Below are 20,834 nucleotides of genomic sequence, written 5' to 3' on the forward strand. Positions count from 1 at the left end.
CGAGCAGCTTACGGCATCGAGGCCATGTTTATTAGCTTATAAGTGGACAAATTTCGAAATTTGCCATCAACCACCTACTCAACTATCAAGTTGATCAATCTTCAGTAGTATAGTGGTCAGTATTTCCGCTTGTCATCTTGCAAAAGACAACTCGCGGGAGACCGGGGTTCAATTCCCCGCTGGAGAGCTTTTCTTTTTGCTCTTCCTACCTCCCCGTAATCGCCCACAGTCCTGGTGGATGGCATGGACACATGATTAGTGATCATGTACATGCTTTTTGCACGTCGCGGAAGCTAGGCATCGTCGATAGGGTTGGAGTGGAGTAGTCTCGGATGCATGCGAGGTGTACGCGATATGTCAAATGTTGTTTTTGCAGTAGAGTTGTCTTGGTGGCTAGGTTAGGTCTGCGGGTTCGGAAATAGACCGCGGAAGCTAGGGGTAGTAGATGCAGAGGGTTTATAGTCTAAGGGTGCATAAGAAGTGTATTATGTACATGGGGAGCTGTATGTTGTTTTTGTTGGAAGGGTGTTTGGGGTATTTGGTCCGTGGTTTTGGGATACCAACGACCCGTGGACCGCGCAAGTGTGTTATGCGAGGCGGAAGACGCGGAAGACGCGGAAGACTAGGGATACGTGGTTTAGATGGTGCTAATGGGGACTATAGAAGTGCGCTACTTGGGTTATACATGTGCTTCTTCAATCTGGACTTGTGCGGATGCATCGTGAGGTTTATTGGGGCGGGCTAGGTGCGCGGCTGCGCGATGTTGCGGGAGCCTCGAGCCGCCTGCACCACAAGTGCCTAACCATCACCTATGCGCCGGCTTAGCTACTCTGCATGCCGCGAAGCAGGTATGATTGCTTCACTGAAGGCGCATCGATCTATAGGTAATTCGATCATCAGACTGAACGTGACAAAGCTTCGTAAAAGCAACTACTATTCTTGGAAGGACGACACTGCTGCGCTGTTTGGAATGAACGGCAACTTTACCCAGCTACCAAACGCAGGCACGTATCGGAGCAACCAAGCTCCTAGTCTACAACATGTCGGGGAAGCTATTAGCATAGTATACTAGCGAACTGGTTCAATTCCGTTGCAGCTAATGCGAAAGTTCACTTTTACCCAGGTAATCCTCGCAAAATTCCTTTCAACCTGGAGCGGACAGCATTTGACGTACTTTGAATCGTTTTGTTGGAAAGACATGAAATAGGCGAAGTTCTCTTTTATGTCGCTCTTTGGAAGTATAGCGTGCGTGAGCAAGGTACGCTTTTTGGAATTTACATCGAAGATTGAAGGGAAGGAGCTGGCACAGCCATTCATCTTTGCGAATACCCTTTTGGTCTTTGAGCGGATTGAACTGGGCATAGCGCAGCAAACATTTCAAGTCGATGAAGGCATTTTGGAGAAATAAAGCCTTTGGGTGGATGAGGAGGGAAAATGGACAGCGGAAAGATGCGGGGTTTTATATACAGCCGCAGCATCGGACGAGCCATCGACACTTTCAATTTCATTATCAAGAAGAGGGGAAAGAAGCGAAGGCCAGTCATGGATAGCCAGTTTCGATGTTTTGGTATTATATTTTTGAGAACTCCCGACAGCACAGGAAACATAAGGGTTTTACTTGACTGTTTAAGGACATAACCCTGTCGAGCGGATGAGGAAGGAAGAAGAGTATCAAATAATGAATGCTTTGGTATCGCACACGAACACATGTAGTTGGTCTCTCGCTTTTCTGAGAATGAGAGAAAGACGTTCGACCTTGTCGTTCAAAAGACAGAACCGCAAAACTCTCGGAGCGGACCATGTAAGCTTCGGAGCAAACTTTTGAAGCGACTTTCAAACTCCCAGCTAAGACATGTAACTTTGAACAGGGTAAAAAGAGCGCTGGCACATGGCCCTGGCACGTCGTGTTTTGTTTCAGCCAGATCTTCCAGTCATCGACACCAGCTCTAGGGTTTTGAGAGGAGCACAGCAGCGCGGACATGTCTTGACTTCATAGTCATTTTGGAAAAGAGGAAGATTGCCCAGACATGCGCAGTGCCACCGCAGTCTTTTGGTAATAAACACAGGGATGTGTGTATGAAGAAGAAGAAAAGCGGAAGGCGCGAGGACGTATTTATACACAACTGCTCACTATTCACTTCCCATACGTAACATGATCCAGTCATTTGGAAAATCATCGAGATTGGAAGCCAAGGTATAATTCAAGCCCACTTCCAGAAACATCATCGCATTGAGAAACGCATTTTTGAGAATGTGAAATCCGCTTTCGAGACAGAAGTTGCGAAATCTTCGGAGATGCAGAACATCGCATTGGGCGGGTTGGTTTTTGTGTGAGCGCAGCACCAGACACATGGCACGATCGGCGTATCAGTTCTGGGAAGAAGACCAGAGCTGGCGGAAAAGTCATGAAACTTCTTTCTCAATGTTTTTTGACGTACGTTCCAGGCAAGTTTTTTTTTTGAATAAGACGTCAGGAAGTCGCCAACAAAACATGAGATTGACTTTGGGTATTTTGAAAAGAAGAGAGAGACCGCAGACATGATTGGCAACTCTGGATATTTTGGTAAAGGAAGAAATGAGTTTTGGATAATGACAGGAAAGAAGGAAGTCACGAGTTTATATACCCACACCCAAGCGCCGAACGCTCGGACACTGCAAGTCTTCCCGGTGTTAAAAGTGGTGGTGGTGATCATCATGTATGTATATTCCACGACCATGTATCTCAATCGCGCTTCCACTTGCTATCTACGTATACACTCACCTGAGAGTCGAAACCATCTTCATGTACATGAAAGTACTCATTAACGTCAAAAACCGTCTTTCACGACATGAACCAGTAGTATATCCACCAGCCGTATCGCGCCAGCTCGCACTGCAGAAAGCGCCGACGCTCAATATATACCAACAGCGCCCAACAAAGAAGCCACTAAACTATGCAAAACGACATTCAAGAAGCCAAGTAGGGGATACAACGCGTAGGAAAGACGGGAAAAGTCATCATCCTAGCCGCTATAAGTACGCCCCTCCACCTCCCTTCTCAAACTCCTTAGGATCCCTCGGACTGAGTTCCGAACCATCCGTATCCACCCTTCTTATCGCTGGCTTGTTCTGTACTCTCTCGGGCTCAAACCCAGGACTAGACGTCCGCGGCATATCCCAGTCATCCGAGTAGCCTGGCGGTCCAACCGGCTCATCATCATCGTCACGGCTTGCAATAGGGAGGAGATTCGTTGAATCGCCCTTGACAAGGCCTAGTCTCTCTTCTTCCGTAGCAGTAGCTGCCGCTTTGCCCTCTCTGCTGCTCTTTCGACTATGCCTACTAGTCGGTCGTACTTTGCTACTTGATGCTTCGCCTGTGGATTCTGAGCGGTGTCGCGAGAAGACGTTTTGGAAAGAGAATTGGCGCTTGGCGATGTGAGGGTTTGGTCGTGGAGGAGCGAGGGAGTCATTTGAATCGGTACGGCTGTGACGGTACTGCGGGTCGGGGAGCGCGGCGAACTGGATGTGCGTGTCGATTGGCTTGTAAGATGTGTCCTGTGTCATTATAGTTTGCTTGTAGGATCCGGCGTCTGATTCGCGGTCCGATGCGCCGTCTGCTTGTGGGATGGACGGGAGTGTCTGCATGCCCATGCCAGAGGTCCCTGGAGCGTGAGAGCTGCCGCGACTACTAGTCGATTTGCCTCGGGAGCGCAGTCGTTGGAAGAAGCCGGGGTGGAAGCTAGCGTTATCGTCGTCGTCGTCGGATTCGTCGGTCGGGAATTGAGACATTCCAAGAGGAGGGTGTATGGTTCGGGTTTGGACGATGGTGCCGCTGCGCGTCGGTGGCCGATTGGGGTCGAGAACCGTTTTACGTCTTCGGAGACCGTCAAACTCCACCTGCTCGCCCTCACCAATCGGCTCCATGTGCTCTTCCTGAATCTTCTTCGCCTCGGCCAGTTCCTTGTGCGACCTAGCCTTTGACAGTGATCTGAGAATTGCTGCACCACCACGAAGAGTGTCGGCTCGGGGCTCGTATTCTGGTTCTTCCATCTCTGCGACGGTTCGCACTTGGTCGAGGTCGCCCTTGAAGACGGCGGAGTCGGGAACGTCCTTGGCCGATTTGGAGAGTTGTAGTAGCACAACTCCAGAACAGATCTGCAAGAAGCCCATGATGACGGTGACGATCTGAAGCGGTGTGCCTTTGAAACCCTGGAAGAGGACGGCCGAGGTGACGATAGTCGCGGAAGTGAAGAAGACGTAGTAGGTTGGTGTTACTAAAGCAGCATTGAACAGATTCAAGGCTTTCTGGGCAAAGCTTAGCATACTCCACATGGCCAAGAAAGAGGGAGGGACTTACGTTGAGGTAGATGATTTCCGTCAACAATGTGACGACCACAAAGACGAGCAGCACATAGAGGAACCATTCCTTAAACTGTCCGCCGTATGTGCCAGAAGCCTGCGCCACTACAGCAGCACCAAGACCTTGGGTTGCGACAACACTGAGCCCTCCGATCAGACTGCAGATGGTGATGTAGACCATCATGGTCTTCTTTCCGTACTTTGGGCCGAGCCAGAGAGCAATGACAACACATGCGACGATTACGACACCTGCATAGCTGAGAAAGCCGGGCGCAATGACCCATTTCTTCATGTCTTGGATGCGCGCCACAGACGACTGCTCTGGCGCGTTCACTGCAATGACAACAGATCCGATGATGCAGTTGAAGCAGCCCACCTTTCCAACAAAGCTCAAGCGTTCCTTCAAGAATATAGTCGACAATATAGCGCAGATAACGACGGAGAGAGCGCCCATGGGGGTTACGAGGATAGCGTCGGTGAAAGCGTATGCGACAAGGTTACTGCCAGGTATTAGTAGGATGTTCGGACGTGATGCCTCGCAGTCTGTACCATATCTCTCCAACAATCATGAGTGTCATGCCGAGCCACCACCAAGCGTTCTTGAGGTATCCGTAGCCTTCTCCCGCCTCTTCATTGTACTTCTTGTTCGCCTGTAACAGACCATGCTTCTTGATAACAAACGACGTGCCGATGAATACTCCCGATGCAATCGCCAGGACGAGACCAATGATTTTGTACGAGCCTGGACGGGTTCCAGTGTCGCCGCCCATGCCACCAGCGCGGGCATCCAGCTGGGCGGCGGCATGGAGGACGTGTGCTGTTGCGTCCATGGTTTGGTTGGGTCGCAGCGTGTGCTACCAAGTGCTAGTGCACTGGCGACTCGACCTGGGGGTGTAATTGATTTTGCAGCTGTTTTACCGCGGAAGCATGGATAAAACTGTTGGCGACTTCAATGCCGTGTGTGAAGGTGCACGTGGAGGAACGCTGGATCGCGGAGGCAGGCACGCTTTGGGAAGTCTGTTTGGACAGGGTCCAGGGCGCCACGGAGATGAGAGAGGAAGGCGCGAAGCGGTCGCAGAGGAAGTCGCAAAAATCGGAGAGGAAGGCGCGAGTGGTAGGGGCGTTCTGTTGGTGAAGTACGAGGAAGGCGCAGTCTTCGGTGCAGATGCGGGCCGTTGGTGCGTAATCGTGGTGCGTACAGCTGAAGGGTCTAGATGCGTAGGTGATTGGTGCGCGGGTCGTCGTGGTGTTTACACGGCTGTTGGGGGCTAAAGCGTGGCGCAGAGGGGCTGGCAAACGCTGTTATACAAAAAGTTGCGGCGGAGATTGCTTGAGTAAACAGACACATGCGACAGCAGAGGCCGTCCCGCCGCCGTCAACATGTAATCTTGCTGCAGGGGCAACGGCGCATGGATCGTGGGTGTCCGGGGGGCTCTGAGACGTCACCGGCCAAGAGATCGGCGCCCGCCCACCAACGCTTGACAGCTGCCGCGCCAGAAATAGATGATCAACACTCGACAGCCAGTACGCGACGTGTGATATTCCTCCACTGCTGCACCTCCAGCGGCATGATTGCAGTGTTTGAACATGGCAGTTGAAATCGACGACCACCAGGACATCTTCGCCGCCGCCAGCGTGGCTCAGATCCATGAAGCCCTCGGCCAATTGCATGAGCAGGAGGCCAGCGTCACCCAGCGCCTAAACGCCCTCATCGCCTCGCAGAAGGATCTCTCGCGCGAACTCGGTCGCCTCGATCTGCTGCGCGCCCACCTCGGCACCCAAGCGGTCAACACGCGAGCCATTAGCAGTGGCATGCTCTCCGACGCCGCCTCGACTGCGAACCGAATCTCCAGCGCCGTCAAGCGATTAGATCAGGAACAGTCCAACGTCAAGGCCACGCTCGAGGTGGTGGAGCAGGTGGCGGAACTGAAGGCATGCGTGCTGGGCGTACATGGGTCTATGGGAGCTCCCCAGGACTGGGAGACGGCAGCGGGCTATCTCAGTCGCGCCGCCAAGATACCCGACGACGTCGTAAATGGCAGCTTCGCAGAGGAGATTGTGCCCACGGCTGAGGTGCCTGATCCGCCGCGCGTGACACTAGATGCAGCAGCAGAGTCGCTGTGTGGCCTGTTCCTGCGCGAGTTTGAAAAGGCTGCGCAAGAAGGCGACGGTTCCAAGGTGACGAGGTTCTTCAAGCTGTTTCCCCTGATCGGACGGACAAATGTAGGACTGGATGCATATGGCCGCTATGTCTGCCAGGGAGTAGCTTCACGCGCGCGCACAAACTTCAACTCAGCTGCGCCTGCCCAAAGGAATGAGGGTTTCTTCTACGGCAACACCATCACAAAGCTGTTCGAGCACATTGCCCAAATTGTCGACGGACATGAGCCGCTGGTAGAGCGCCACTATGGACCCGGCATGATGCAGAAAGTCATTGAACGTTTGCAAATTGAGGCTGATGTCCAGGGCGGTATTGTGCTCGATACGTGGCATGAGGAACGCCACATTGACCGCAAGCTTACCGATATCAAATCATATGCCTTTTCCTTCCTTGTCCAGAGCTTTCTTCCCTCACAAAAACCTGCATCTGGAACACCTCGCTCTAGCTCGCCTGCCAACGGTGCTGGCCGGGCAAGCGAGGATGAAGGAGTGGACATGAAAGAGATTGACGGTTTGCTTGGAGAGGGCGCGCTGATGCTGGGACGCTATGCCCTGTATGCGCGCTTCCTCTCAGATAAGTGTGCAGTAAGTGCGGACACATGTGTGTATTTTCATCAGCTTACCCTAGCAGCCCTCCGAACCTGAAGACCGCATCGACTATGGCCTCGTGATGCCCAACTTCCTTGCTACTAGTAACCTCCACAAGAAAGTCAACAGCCATCTCATCGAGCCTGTCAATGCCATGACAACCTTCTTCTTCCGTCGATCAGTTGAGAAAGCTTTCCAGCTAGACGAGGCCCCGGCAGATCTCACACTGAATCCTACAAAGCCTCTTGGGTCCAACCCACCTTTCATAACCTCCGCCGTGGACGATGTCATGTACATTGTCAACCAGGTCATCCAGAGAACACTAGCAACCTCGCAACGTGCCGTAGTCTCTAGCGTCGTGCCTGCCGTCAGCCACATTCTAGGCGCTGAGTTCATCGGCATGATACAACGAAAGATGCGCGACGAAAGTTACCCCAAGCCTGTTATCCAGGGCGGTCTTCCTCCAGAAGATAAGGTAATTGCGTTCCTGGTGCTCATCAACAATCTCGATATCGCGAACGACTACGTCAAGCGCATAGTCCAGCAGCAATTGGGTCGACAATCACAAGGCGGCGAAGATGATGTGAAGTCGCCACTGCACGACCTCTTCCCGTTCGGACATGACGCGGTATTCGTTGAAAACACACTAAAAGCAATGGAGAAAGCCTTCGCATCCAAGAGCGGAGATTTGCTCAACGACGGCATCACCGTACTGTTCTCCAACGTCCTAAAGCCTCGCATTCGACCCATTCTGGCTGAAGCATTCCGAGACGTCAAATACGATCCCGAGGATGGCGAGAACGAAGACGAAGAGGAAGAGGACGTTGATGTGGTAAAGTCGCGTTTCGATCGCGGCTGGGGAGTCGTGATCCGTCCCATCAAGCGCATCTTGACCTCAGCGAACTTCGACCGACTGCTCGCTCTAGGTCTGAACTCTCTTGCGTCATCACTTGAGAAGCGCATCAAGAGCTACTACGGTAGAGTGAATGAACTGGGTGCTGTCAGGCTCGAGCGCGACATCTCCGGCATCATCACAGCGGCTACAAGTGGCGGCGCCTACTCACTCCGCGATGTCTTCCAAAAGAGTACGCAGATGACGCTGATTCTCAACATGGAGGACGATGAGTTTGCAGAAGTAGCGGAAGATACATCAGGCGACTCGGGCATACCCTGGGTGCTGGATGTTGAAGAGAGGAAGCGAGTAAGAGCCATCGTCAAAGGCTGATCAGATGGTGCTTGGAATTGTCCTTCCGGAGCGGGGTTCATAGACGGAGGAGCATCCTTGGCACGCAATCTATACAAATGAACGACTGTCACCCGCCTCGGTAGTGGATTATTCTCCGCAAATGATTTTCACTGTGTCTTCGTATCGCGACTGCTCGTGGCACCTTATTAGTACCACGCTGCGATCCGTTGCAACCGAGTGACATGTGGCTCGTGCCGGCTTGGCTGAACTCTCACACCTGTCACGGGGAACATCGCACACGCTCAACTCCATCTTAACCCATCGGCGATATCCTCTAATCGCTATTTCATATTCGCATCGAATCGTACCATACTCTTACGTTGCCAGGCGACTATCGGCCCGTCGCGCACGCCACGATGAGGCTGTCACCCGCAAAGATCCTTATCCCTTGCATCTCGCTTCTCCTGCCATCCCTGTCTTCGGCCCAATGTCCGCTCTACCAAAACTACGCCGCGCAATACCACGAACCCTTCACACAGGGGACGTGGAATCTGAGTTATGCCAGACCGATTGTACCGTGTCGGACGTATCGCTCGGAAGAGGTGGAGAAGACGATTGAACGGTTACGAGGTGTTATTAAGGATCCGGACCTCTTTCGTGTATGCAATGTCGCTGATGCGGTGTTATCAAGATGAACATGTTGATGTGAATGCAGATATTCGAGAATACATGGCCGAGTACATTGGATACAACTATCGCGTGGCGAGGATGGTCAAATACGACTAGCGATCCGGACTCGTTGGAAGGGCCTTTGATGAGCATGAAGCCTGAGGAACTTACCTTTGTCATCACGGGCGACATTGAAGCAATGTGGCTGCGCGACTCTGCAAACCAACTCCAAGCATACATCTCGGTTTTGAAAGAAGACAACAGTCATGACAGTCTAGCTGGACTGTTCCGGGGAGCCATAAATCTACAAGCACGCTACATTCTCGAAAACGCGTTTTGCAACGCCTTCCAAGCACCGGATGAGAGCGGAGTTGAACACAAGAGTTCTATGAACAGCGACCGCATTACTCCGTCATTCGACTACTACAAAGTCTTCTCCTGCCAATGGGAACTAGACTCCCTAGCCTCCTTCTTGCAACTATCCGTGGACTACGTAACAGCAACAAAAGACTACGACTTCTTCGAAAAGAGCAGCAACTGGACCAAAGCCGTTGAAACCGTGTTGAACACCACAGAAAGCATGACAATAGATTCATACACCGAAGATGGCGAATGGCAACACACGCCATACACATACTGCGCCCCCTACGGCGGCACCCCAATCAACAACTGCAACGGCAGTCCACACAAAGGCAACATCGGCCTTGTGCGCTCGTTTCACCGCCCCAGCGACGACGCATGTACATACCAATACCTCATCCCCTCCAACATGATGTTCTCCTCCGCCCTCAACACCTCCTCAACAATAATGTCTCGCATCACCTCCCGCGAGAACCCGCTAGCCGCACGCATGCAAGCACTCAGCACAGCGATAAACCGGGGCGTGGAGAAGTACGGCATCGTCAACGATCCTAACTTCGGCAAGGTGTATGCGTATGAAGTCGATGGTTATGGATCGGTGAACATTATGGACGATCCTAATGTTCCTTCGTTGCTTTCGGCGCCGTTTCTGGGATACACGACGCTGCGCGATCCGATATATCAGAATACCCGACGGAAGATTTTGTCGAGGGATAATCCGTATTACGCCGTCGGACCCGTGATCACTGGTGTAGCGAGTCCGCATACCCTGCCTGGTAGACCATGGCCCATGGCGCTTATCATGACTATCCTAACGAGTGAGGATGAGGATGAGATCGTTCGGAATTTGATGTGGTTGGTGCAGAGTACGGATGGGCTGGGGCTTATGCATGAAAGTGTTCATGCGAGGGATAAGGGTGTGTGGAGTCGGCAGTGGTTTAGTTGGGCGAATGGCTTGTTTGGGCAGATGATTTTGGATTTGGAGAGGAGGAAGCCGTGGGTTTTGGGTATGAGCTTTCAATAGCGGCACCGGATGATCCCCATTCTTGGATGCTTTGTTAGATGTGGTATCAAAATATGCACGAAATGGAGCAGGTGTTTTTGAGCGACTAATTACTAGGATATCTACATAGAGTTTAAAATATCCAACCGTCGCTATAAAAAGGCATTAATAAGTCGACATCAAGATTAGGAAGCTTGATTTTTAACATTATTAATTACCAAGATGTCGACATAAGCTTAAAGAAACTCAATTCTTTACTGTCGTCAGTATGTGTGAGGATTGCGATAGCCCTCGTGGAAACGGAGTGCAACCTGACAAGCAATACGAAGAGCCATGCGCACGTAGGCTCGCGCCTTTGCCGTAGCCCTGGGATACGGTGAAGGTACCAGGGCGACAACCAGTGGTCCTGGCAAGCAGCATAGCAGCCCAGTGTTGCTTGAAATTCGCGACACTGTAGTCTTGCTCCACGATAAATCGCAAGATGAGACCAAGCTCAGGATCGGAGAGGTTGTTTTTGGCGTATGACGTTGAACAAAGGTCTTACTTTACAGCGACGAAATGAACATGACGGCTGACTTCCTCTTGGCATTTCTGCCAGATGGTGTTGTAGTCCGGCAACAAGGTAGAAGCCCACCAATACAGACCATGCTTGAGCTGCCGCAGACCATCAGCTTTGATCTTGTCGCCTAGATGACCAGTGCTGAGATCGGCCATTGCACCGAGAAACTCTTTTGTGCGGGGGATGAAAGTCGCAGAGTTCCTGGTGTCTTCGGTCTCGGACGATTTGTCGGGGTAGACAGTCATGACATACTCTTCGAAGGTAGTACAGGCGCGAGTGCGTGTTGCCTCTGATCAAGTTAGCATATGAAGCTCTGCAAGCTAGCTGGCGCTATGGAAGGGGCGTGTTCTCCAAGGCAGATTTACTGGTCGATGGAGCTGATGGGTTGAATCACTTGTAGACGTCAAACCTGTTTATAATCTTATAATTCTCCTGAGTAGAAACAAATGTATTCCTAAATGCTATCTAGCCAATCCGCAATTTCTCCCTGTGGCTGCCATGTCAGATTCTTGGCTACCTTCAAAATCAAATTTTGGGCAAAATTGATGCCACCGCGTCGATCTACCTCACGCCGAGACCGTCGGGACAGCAAAAAGACAGCTGAATGATTCAAGCGAGGCTCGAACTCGCGACCTTTCGCGCGTACAACAGAGACTGTGAGGCGAACGTGATAACCAACTACACCATCGAACCAACTTTGATGCCAGAAAGGAGAAAAAGTTGCAATATATCGCGCGAAATTGCGAAGCAGCGAGCTCGAAAGACGAAGGTGGGGCTGATAGCGGGGTAAAGAACATCCGTGGCATGGCTCGCATCTCCACTGAGAACTTCCACCAAATCAAGTTGGGCGTAAGTTGCGTGCTGACTTCTGCTGACACGATGCACCGATTGTAACCGCATGGAGCTGGTGGTAAAGTCGAGTGCCCAACATGGCATCGGAGGTCTGACGAAGGGCGTTGCTTACTCCTACACCTATTAGTACAGGCTCTAGTAAGGTCTCATTTACCGACAGCTTGTTTGGGTCTTCAACATTTCCTGGATCTGGTTCTGGTCCGCAATGTCGACCCTCAAAGAGCAGCTGCCATGGACGTTGTCACCGCTCATCGTCAACGCGCCCATGGCGGGCTTCGCAGGCGGTAAGCTCGCGTCAGCTGTGACACTCGCTGGTGGCCTCGGTATGATCGGGAGTCTACGCAGCATGGACGACTTGCGAAAAGAGCTGGGTATCGCCGCAGAGGCTTTCAAGGACAGTCCCGGACTATCGGCGTCGCGTGTTCTCCCAGTTGGCGTCGGCTTCCTTCCCTTTGTGCTCAAACTCGAAGACGTTCTTCCGGTATTCGATGACTACAAGCCCGCGGTCATCTGGTTGTTCGTGCCGAAAGATCTGGACGACTACGCGGAATGGGTACCAGCGATACGCAAGGCTTCACCCGAGAGCAAGATCTGGATTCAACTCGGTAGCGTCGCAGCGGCTCTTCACGTTGCGAGGATAGCGCGACCAGACGTGCTGTGTCTCCAGGGCGCAGACGCCGGTGGTCACGGCTTCGAGAAAGGCGCAAGCATCGTCTCACTACTACCGGAGGTGACCGACACGCTTGCTGCGGAAGGCTTCTCACACATACCCCTCGTTGCCTCAGGTGGTATCGTTGACGGACGTGGCGTCGCTGCAGCACTCACACTCGGTGCCGAAGGCGTCGTGATGGGAACGCGTTTCCTCGCGTCTAAAGAGGTGAACGTCCATCCGGTGTACCAAGCCGCAGTTCTGGAGGCGCAAGACGGCGGTCAGGTGACGACGCGTTCGAAGCTTTTTGATCAGTTGCGCGGTCCCAACATCTGGCCGGAGCTGTATGATGGGCGCGGGTTGGTGGCGCAGAGCCATAAGGACTTTGCCAACGGCATGAGCCTGGAAGAGATACAGAAGCTGCACAATGAGGCCGCTGCGGGTGAAGACAAAGGATACAACACGGGCTTGCAAGGGCGTGCAGCAATCTGGGCGGGTACTGGTGTGGGGTTGGTGAAGGAAGTGCAAAGCGCGGGCGAGATTGTGCAGGAGGTGCGGGAAGGTGCGAAAGACGTTATGGCTAGGACCGCAGCGAGACTGAAGTGAGTAATAATATTGTTTACGTTGCATCACGCCAAGAAAGTGAAAGTGGACGCGACTTTACGGTACCTAGGAAGCAGCGATTGTTGACCACGGGAAGCCATGACGTCACGTGTTTAGGCGCAAACTTTGGGGCCTTGAAGCTCCCCAGGTGCACGGCAACGAAACATTAGGATTGTTGTGTTGCAGGGCGTCGGACCAGTTTTCCTTACTGGTTGTCGCGTCGGCTCGTCTCCTTGATCGGCTGATGACTTCAATCCTTCTCTTCTTGATTGCGGCGTCGCGCATCCCTACGCGATTAAGTACCCGAATAACTGGCGCATCCTGTTCATCAAGCAGCTTCCGCTCACTTCAAAACTAACAGACCTTCCTCGCACAACTCTCATCCATTCACATCATGTCAGCTTCTGTTCCGTCTTACAACGAACTCCGCGCTTCTGGGGGCTTCATCCAAAGCTCTATGGACATGCTGCGAGTGCACCTGTCGCTTTTTGGGCCTTTGGAATCTTCAGTCGAAGTTGCGGACACCCTCGGCCCAGACTTCAAATGTGAACCTTACACTACCGACGGTCATTCCTTTCACAAGATCTCCACCTCGCCCGCAACGGAACCACCGGTCTCGTCGATCAGCGTAAACATAGACAATCTGGATACATGGGGATACAGATGGGAAGGAGAGCATCGAGACGATAACGAGGACAATCAAGAGTGGGTCGAAACTGAGAACGACGAGGATCGGGCGCTTTTGCGCTGCTGCGGCATGGCTTGCCCACCACCTCCGCCGTCCCTCGAGGTGCTGCCTACTACACATCCTTTCGTTACCGTACACGACTACATCACTCAAGTCCACGCTTGGCTCCAGACTCTGAAACCAAGTATTCTGGCAGCTATGGACAAGTTGAGCTCTCCATCAACAAGACTCTACAGCAGCTTGGTGATCCTGAGGGTCTTAACGTTCGAGGAAGACATAGGGGCGGATAGACTGTGGGAATCAGTTGAGCGACATGTACGACGACGCAGAGGCGGCACGATGCTTTCTTGAACACGTCAGTATAACACATCTTTTGCGTGGAGACGCGACGGTGGCATCGTAAGGTGAGGCAGACATTAGACCCATTAGATCATGTATCTGATCGCAGGGTCGAAGATCGAGGTTCCTACAAAGTGTAACGCTTGATCTTTCGCTCCGCTAACGCCTTTCGATGATGTTTGTCAAATCAGTTTGATCAGCTGTTTCTCGCGTCGACCCATCTCCTCAATGAATCGGTCATACCATTCATGGGGTGTCAGATTCAATCTCGCCATCATCTGGTTCAGTACCATCTGCCTGAACCTCCATGCTCTTGGTTGTTTTATACATTGTCCTCGTATCCAAGATTCGCGAAGGGGACCTTGCTCGGGGAGTTCCAATTTCAAACAGATGGCACCCACTCCTACTCTTTTGTATACACCTGGACCCACTTCCCTCACCATCAGCGCGTTGTGCTGCATCTGAATTTGAGAGCCTGATTTGCGTGCAAGCAGAGGTATGGCAAGCACCTCAGAATGCTCTTCGAAATACTCAACCTCATCATCCCATTCGAACAAGCACAACGCTGGTACTTGGTCTGAAGCGTCTTGTACACACTCCCAAAGGTGTGCGTGAAAACCATTGCGTGCCTTTATGATGGGTGTCTGGAGTACGAGTGCAGCTTCCACAACGTCGCCAAGAACTAGCGGACCCCGCGTGTGATAAATGATCTCGACGACTTGAGTGCAAGTGCTGTACTGCCAAATGTCCAGATTCCACCTTTCCCATTCGACGGTGCATTTTGATGACGACCATGACCAGCTTGGAATGACTCCTGGTTCGACTTGATGGGTTGTACCGCCTGATTTACTATGCCATAGAAGATCGAAAAGCAGGGTGTCTTCCCACAGGCCGGCTATGTATCGGTTGCCGATAGAATTTGCTCTGATTCGGCTGGCAAAGGCAGCAATTGCAGGTAGTTTATCTTTCGCAAATGTGAGGGTTCGCCAAGAATAGCCTTCTACAATGTCATACCATAGATCTTGTAAGGAGCTTCGAGATGCAGAGGGACACACCAAAACGGATCGTGGTAGGTTGACGCTACCTTCTGGCTCACCCTCACAGACTGTTCTTTCTCGACAAGACCAACTCACTTCCTTGGGACCGAAGTGAAGCACTCGGGGTGACAGACTGAGCTCTTGGAAGGTCCATCCGCGCTTGTACAGCGGCCATCCATCATCTGTCTCGTGATGTAAGTCAGTTTCCCGACTACCAGGCACATCAAACTTTTGTCGCACGTATAGCCAAGGATATGCAGGCAGAAGAGAGCCCATACGAAGGGTTGGGGTTGATTTGAAGAGCCCCTCAGAAGCGTTTCGTGCCCCGACCGCTGCAATAGTCACATGTGCGTTCTCATAGACATCTGCCATGCGGGAAGCCTGTTCACGCCAGTCATCTTCATCGTCTTGCACGATACAAAGGCTATCGATCCAAATGCTGTCAATTCCAAGCTCTTTACAGACTAATAGGGCATCCTGATACGTCTTTGGGAGATTCTCTATCAGTATGCCCGTTTTGATGTGTTCACTGCGGTTTTGACCACTGGTCCTGATAAGGGTTTTCCCGTTCCCCCAACAGTGACTCAAGCAGGCATATCGCTTGGGTGGCGCATCTTCGTTGAGAGTGATGTTTTTGTCGCCAATGAGCAGAAATCTAATGCCTTCCAGTGTTTTACTCGTTTGTGCACTGTCTACCGAGCACTTGGGATGATCTGAAACACACTCGCTCATCCAGGCCTTAGTAGTATCGAAAGTTGCGTTTGATGAAGTTTTTCCGGGAAGCAGAGCCATGGGCCTTTTGTCGAAAGCCGTAACTACTCGAGAGTCGTCTACGAATATAGTCAGACCCCACAACAGTCTCCCAATAGAAATTAACGAAGCGAGCACATACACACGAGAGTAGAGATGACAATGCGTACCAGAACTTCTTACTAAGCACTCAAAGAACATCCAGAAACTAGGCAACGACCCGAGTTCACCATCGCCTACGTGATATACATCAAGTCCGCCATTTTTTCTGAAGTTCACGTGTGCGGGTCGTATCTGCGTTGTGGTATCAATCCATTCGAAAAAGGCTTTTGCCAGATGAAACCACAGACAGTCATCTCTTGAGCCTTCGTAACTCCAGTTTTGTATAGGATAACTACAAATGTCATGCTCCTCGAAATCGGCGCAGTATCCGCAACTATGGGCGACCAGATCCGAGTGAGAGAACATGAGGAATGGATGTTTATCGGATGTCGTGTATTATTCAGTCCTTCTGGAGCGTGCATTCCGTGGCAAAGAAGAAAAAGCAGGTGAACCTTGGAATGTACAGCGAAGACAGTAAAGAGGCTCTGGCTAATATACGCTAGCGCGGGCTTGTGGCATTGCGTATGACCCGGAGAACAGCCTAAAATCTGCGTCTAGCAATCTCATCGACGCTTAGAGAGAAGCACAAGAATTAAAAGAAGTTGTAGAGGTCTTCGATTGTACAGCTGCCTAGGTACATACACTGAACACTCAGGGTCGTTTTGCAAGGACGCTCAGGTAGAAGATCGATGTATTGAAAAAGAAAAAGGGCCATCATCAACGTCATCTATTCGATGGATCAAATAAGGCTACGACTAGAACAACGTTCCAATCAAACAAAAGCCCACTACACCCACCACCCAGCCCAGCATACCCCTCACCTCGGGGGCATGTCTGACCGCAGCACCGGTGAACTCCAGAGGAGCCGTCTGCTGTACGGGCGCAGCGCTGGCGTTACTCGGCACCAAAAAGCCAGCCGCCATAGTAACTACCGGTGCCGGCGGCGGTAGGTTTTCTGTCGCGACAGCGGGTGCGGATGCGATTGGTGTTGTCGACGCAACGGAGGAAGAAATTACGAGAGAAGTTTCGGATGCGCTCGACAAGGCCGAAGAGGCTGAAGAGGCGGGGCTTGCTGAACTCGATATGTTGAAGGTGGGACTGAACGATGAAGATGGCGATGCAGATGAAGCCTGAGTTGCGGATTCAATCGACGACTCCATCGACGAAGCGGGGATGACAGCTGAGGATTGGCTGGCTGTGCTCGAAGCCACAGATGTCGCGTTGCTCGTCAAAGCCTCTGATGTAAGAGGCGTGGGGCTCGAAGCCTCAGCAGCTGACGACGTGCTCTCGGAAGCAGTCACTGTGATTTCTGCTGTTACCTTGGAAGTAACGTAAGCTGTGCTTGTGACCTCCACAGTCGAAGTGCTCTCGGCTGATGTTGTCGTATCGTTGAGCGACGATGTTGCTGACGGGGTGTACTCAATAGCTGGGGCTGTCGTAGTAGCAGCGGATGAAGTCGTGGAGACAGCATAGCTCATCATGGCCGAAGTGGAGTTCAGCAGAGAAGTAGTACAAGGCGTAGAAACGACCTCGCTCGCCATTGTTGAAGTACTGTTCAACAACGACGTCTCATACGCGGTGCTGCTTGCCACAGCGGAGGTACTGTTCAGCGCAGCAGTCGTAGACACCATACTACCCATCGCATTGGAAGAAGTATTCAAGAGCGAAGTCGTAGACATGGCGCTACTCATCGGTGTCGAAGTAGCAATCGACTCCGCAGAGGACGGAACAACGTCGCTGGCGAATATGAAGGTGACGTTTGGCATCAAAGTGGGAGCCGCGGCCATCTCACTAGCAATACTCGCTGTAGTCTTCGCTGTAGTGTCTGCAATTGGCGTTCCAGATACGGTCGCGCTGAACAAAGATGTCATGTTGGCTTCTAGCTTTGGCGCCGCGGTCATGTTGGCTTCGAGCTTCGGGGGCGCCGATGTAGCTTCAACCATCATCGGCGGAGGTGGAGGCACAATGACGCCTGTGACGTTGTCGAAAGCATTCTCAGGCGCTGCGCAGCCGGAGAGTAGAGGGAAGACGGCTGTGAAAATATTCTCCTGGACACCAACTGCGTTGAAAGGTGGTGGAAGGATTGGTATCGAAACATCGAGAGCGATATCGATCGAAAGGGAAACATTTGCTTCGACCAAAGCAAGAGGGCCCAGGCTGAGAAGTTCGGGGGGAAATTCTGTTGTCTGGTTGGCGAATGGCGCATTTGGTGCTGTAGCATTGCTGCTGTTGCCGGCACCACAGTTCTCCGGAATATTGCTCGACAGCTTCGCGTCCAGACGGGGTAAGTTCAACGATGGTGTGACTTCAGCTTTCAGCTGATCCAGAAAGTCGAAACCAATCGGTATGGCAGGGACGAACGCGAGACCAAGCAAGATCTCTGCGTCAGTGATGTTAACGTTGACGGGCAGCGGAGTGAGACTTGTTTCCTGGAAGCCAGTAACGCGGCTGCTGGCAAGATCAGCAAGCTCCACTCGGATACTGGAACCATCAGGGACCTGAGAGCGTTAGCATCTCCATAATAACCATGTGGGGAAATATGTACCGTAAGCTGGAGTCCGTAGTTGACTTCAAGTGTACCGCTGATGTTGAAGTCAAAGGCGAGCCTGGGCTCAAAGATAGCTCCAGCCTTCCCAATCCCCGGAATTGTAAAACCAGCAATAGGAAGTTGGAACAAAGCGACCTCGAACTTCCCAGAGCTGGGCGGTCTAGCGAACAAGTCCAGTGTTGCACCAACACCAGTCGCCACAAGCTCTACGAAGCCACCACTGATGACATGCGAAATCTCCTTTCCATCGTCGCCGCCTTCGAAGATGTCCGGAATGAGATCGATCTGCGAAAGATCGATGTTGAACGCACCCTGCGAGAGGGCAATCTGGCCACTTGTCGCGCATCGCTTGCATCCAATCTCGATCGGCAACGGCACATTTGGTGCTCCAATAAGGCCAGCAATGCCCGATAGGAATGCTTCGACCGGAAAAGTGGTGTCGAGAAGCTCGGATGAAAGGTCAAAGGAGACAGTGTTGACATCGTCGGGAGTGTCTGCCGGTATGTCGACCTTGTTCTGTCGCTTGTTTCGAATTCTCGCGAAGTCGGAATGGCGTCGGTAAATATGATCGTCCGTCGTGTGGCCGAAAGAGATGTCGACATGATCAAATGCTGCTCGCCATGTTGTCTTTGAGACGGACAGCTCAAGCGCTTCACCGTCCTCAGCGAACGACACGTCATTGACCCTGTGATCGTCAGATGAAATCACCGAAACGCCCGTGGTAAGCTTACCGATATACTGATCGCTCGCCGTCATCATTACACCCCTCGTGGGATGTGATGATCAAACCACCATCCGCGTCATGACAGGCCGCTCGGGCGTCTCGTGCCGAAGAAGTATCCACAAAGTGTAGCTTCATCGTGTCATCCCCACATTGCACATCTTTGAGGTGATGTTCATGCTCTTCCAAGTTGAGCAGTGGTCTCTGTCCGCTGACTTTGACCTGCGAAGCAAATGTAGACTCGTCATTCCAGACGTTCTCATCTAGCATGTTGTCAGTGTTGGTACAATCTCGTGGCTGCTACAACATACTGTCCACATAGGCCAACTCAGACTCGAATCTCTTGGTGATCCTCACACCCCTCCGATATAGGTCTGTTCGTTTTGTAGCTGCTCGCAGCAGCCGATGCGTCTCAAGGTCACTACCCGAGATCGCAGCAACATCCGCGCTAAAGTATGCGATTAAGAGAACGGCAAACGCGCCGCGGAGGCTGGAAAAATGCATGTCGCGCGCGTATTAATCGAAAGAGATGAGTTGAAGGAATGTTCGTGCTCTTGTGAGGGCCAAGCAGCTCACGAACAACAGCCCGATTATTAAAAAGGTGTAAAGAAAACGAGCGAATGTAAAGAGCGTATACCTCACTTCGAAAAGTAGTCTCGCCAGCGAGTGTAGACGACAAAGATATATAGAAAAGAGCCCACCCACGAAGAGAATCCACACACACCGAGAAGGAAACGGAAGATACCTACCCCTACGAAGATCGGACGAGAACCAAGCCTAATAGAAAGCCCGACTCATTATGAACCCCAGCACAGCCAAGCCAACAGGCTGTGGAGATCATACACTGCACGGTACCTGCATTTTCTGGCACTGCACAGGTCGTCTTTCGCAGCGAGGGCTGCACCACGCGTGGTAAGGCCCAAGATCCTCGGCCCGTGGTTCGCGTCGCATGTTCACACGTGTGGTCTAGTCTATCGCGACCGTGGCGTGAATGGCATGCGCTACAGCTGTCATAGGCTCGGAAAGTAATAGGACAGCGGAGTAATGGTACGGGGGTGGGTTCTCAAACGGGGATTGTGTGAGAAAGGGTTCTGTTTGCCTCAGGTTCTTGTCCAAGCGAGTGGGGCGGCCTAGTGTCGCTAGCGCAGCACTATTCTGCTTTTCATCTCTTGCTGCGACAACCCCTGAGGCTTTTCTATCGGTATCTTCAATTGCAGGACTTTCGGAACTTTCGGCAGACAAAAAGGGCCTTTGGGGTATTGGTAAGGGCTTCAGAAAGGTGAAGTTATGCCGAACGGTGTATTGGATGCTTTCAGACAAGTAAGGTGCATAGCACGAAGGAAGTCGTCGACGTGGGATTTGACTCTTTTTCATGAGTAGCGTACGATAAATCCACTGAAGGATTCAAATGCTGTGTTACCATAAGCCCGAGAAAGCCCCAAAGGTGCTCAGGTGGTGGCGCAGGCTTCAGGCGGCAGCCTTGGCCTTTGCCGCATCTTGAGAACGCTGACATGTGTAGCCCAGTCCACAATACCCTCACATACCCTCTCGTGATTGCGAGTCGCCCCGCAGAATGCCGCCGTCGGGAGATCCGTATCTCGACGTACCGCTCAATCTGGGAAGGAAAAACATCAGGCTGGTGACGCTGGAGCCCGGCGACGCGTCAGAGTCCATCAAATGCA

At 52.0% G+C, this 20,834-nt stretch overlaps 5 protein-coding genes and 2 non-coding genes across 7 annotated transcripts; 4 read left to right on the forward strand and 3 right to left on the reverse strand.

Moving 5' to 3' along the window:
* Nucleotides 1-98: 98 nt before the first annotated feature.
* J4E85_003915 lies at nt 99-187 on the forward strand. The gene has a single exon. It is a non-coding gene; the product is annotated as a tRNA-Asp (tRNA).
* Nucleotides 188-3,009: 2,822 nt separating this feature from the next.
* J4E85_003916 (uncharacterized protein) lies at nt 3,010-5,168 on the reverse strand (the record flags this gene model as incomplete). Its single annotated transcript, XM_051468180.1, has 3 exons — nt 3,010-4,284; nt 4,337-4,838; nt 4,888-5,168. The coding sequence occupies 3 exons, from the start codon at nt 5,166-5,168 to the stop codon at nt 3,010-3,012; spliced, it is 2,058 nt and encodes a 685-aa protein (XP_051327772.1).
* A 757-nt stretch (nt 5,169-5,925) lies between these two features.
* Nucleotides 5,926-8,311, forward strand: J4E85_003917 (uncharacterized protein; the record flags this gene model as incomplete). The annotated part of the gene is made up of 2 exons (XM_051468181.1): nt 5,926-7,083; nt 7,130-8,311. 2 exons carry the CDS (start codon nt 5,926-5,928, stop codon nt 8,309-8,311), a joined length of 2,340 nt encoding a protein of 779 aa, XP_051327773.1.
* A 781-nt stretch (nt 8,312-9,092) lies between these two features.
* Nucleotides 9,093-10,325, forward strand: J4E85_003918 (uncharacterized protein; the record flags this gene model as incomplete). Its single annotated transcript, XM_051468182.1, has 1 exon — nt 9,093-10,325. The coding sequence occupies one exon, from the start codon at nt 9,093-9,095 to the stop codon at nt 10,323-10,325; it is 1,233 nt and encodes a 410-aa protein (XP_051327774.1).
* A 1,143-nt stretch (nt 10,326-11,468) lies between these two features.
* On the reverse strand, nt 11,469-11,556 carry J4E85_003919. The gene has a single exon. It is a non-coding gene; the product is annotated as a tRNA-Val (tRNA).
* Nucleotides 11,557-11,667: 111 nt separating this feature from the next.
* J4E85_003920 (uncharacterized protein) lies at nt 11,668-12,970 on the forward strand (the record flags this gene model as incomplete). Its single annotated transcript, XM_051468183.1, has 2 exons — nt 11,668-11,712; nt 11,876-12,970. 2 exons carry the CDS (start codon nt 11,668-11,670, stop codon nt 12,968-12,970), a joined length of 1,140 nt encoding a protein of 379 aa, XP_051327775.1.
* Nucleotides 12,971-16,638: 3,668 nt separating this feature from the next.
* On the reverse strand, nt 16,639-19,656 carry J4E85_003921 (uncharacterized protein; the record flags this gene model as incomplete). The annotated part of the gene is made up of 4 exons (XM_051468184.1): nt 16,639-18,381; nt 18,429-19,116; nt 19,163-19,415; nt 19,464-19,656. 4 exons carry the CDS (start codon nt 19,654-19,656, stop codon nt 16,639-16,641), a joined length of 2,877 nt encoding a protein of 958 aa, XP_051327776.1.
* Between the last annotated feature and the right edge of the window lie 1,178 nt (nt 19,657-20,834).

The sequence above is a fragment of the Alternaria conjuncta genome (assembly GCF_024043145.1).
Source record: "Alternaria conjuncta strain BMP 0040 chromosome Unknown scaffold_5, whole genome shotgun sequence".
Lineage (NCBI taxonomy): Eukaryota > Fungi > Ascomycota > Dothideomycetes > Pleosporales > Pleosporaceae > Alternaria > Alternaria conjuncta.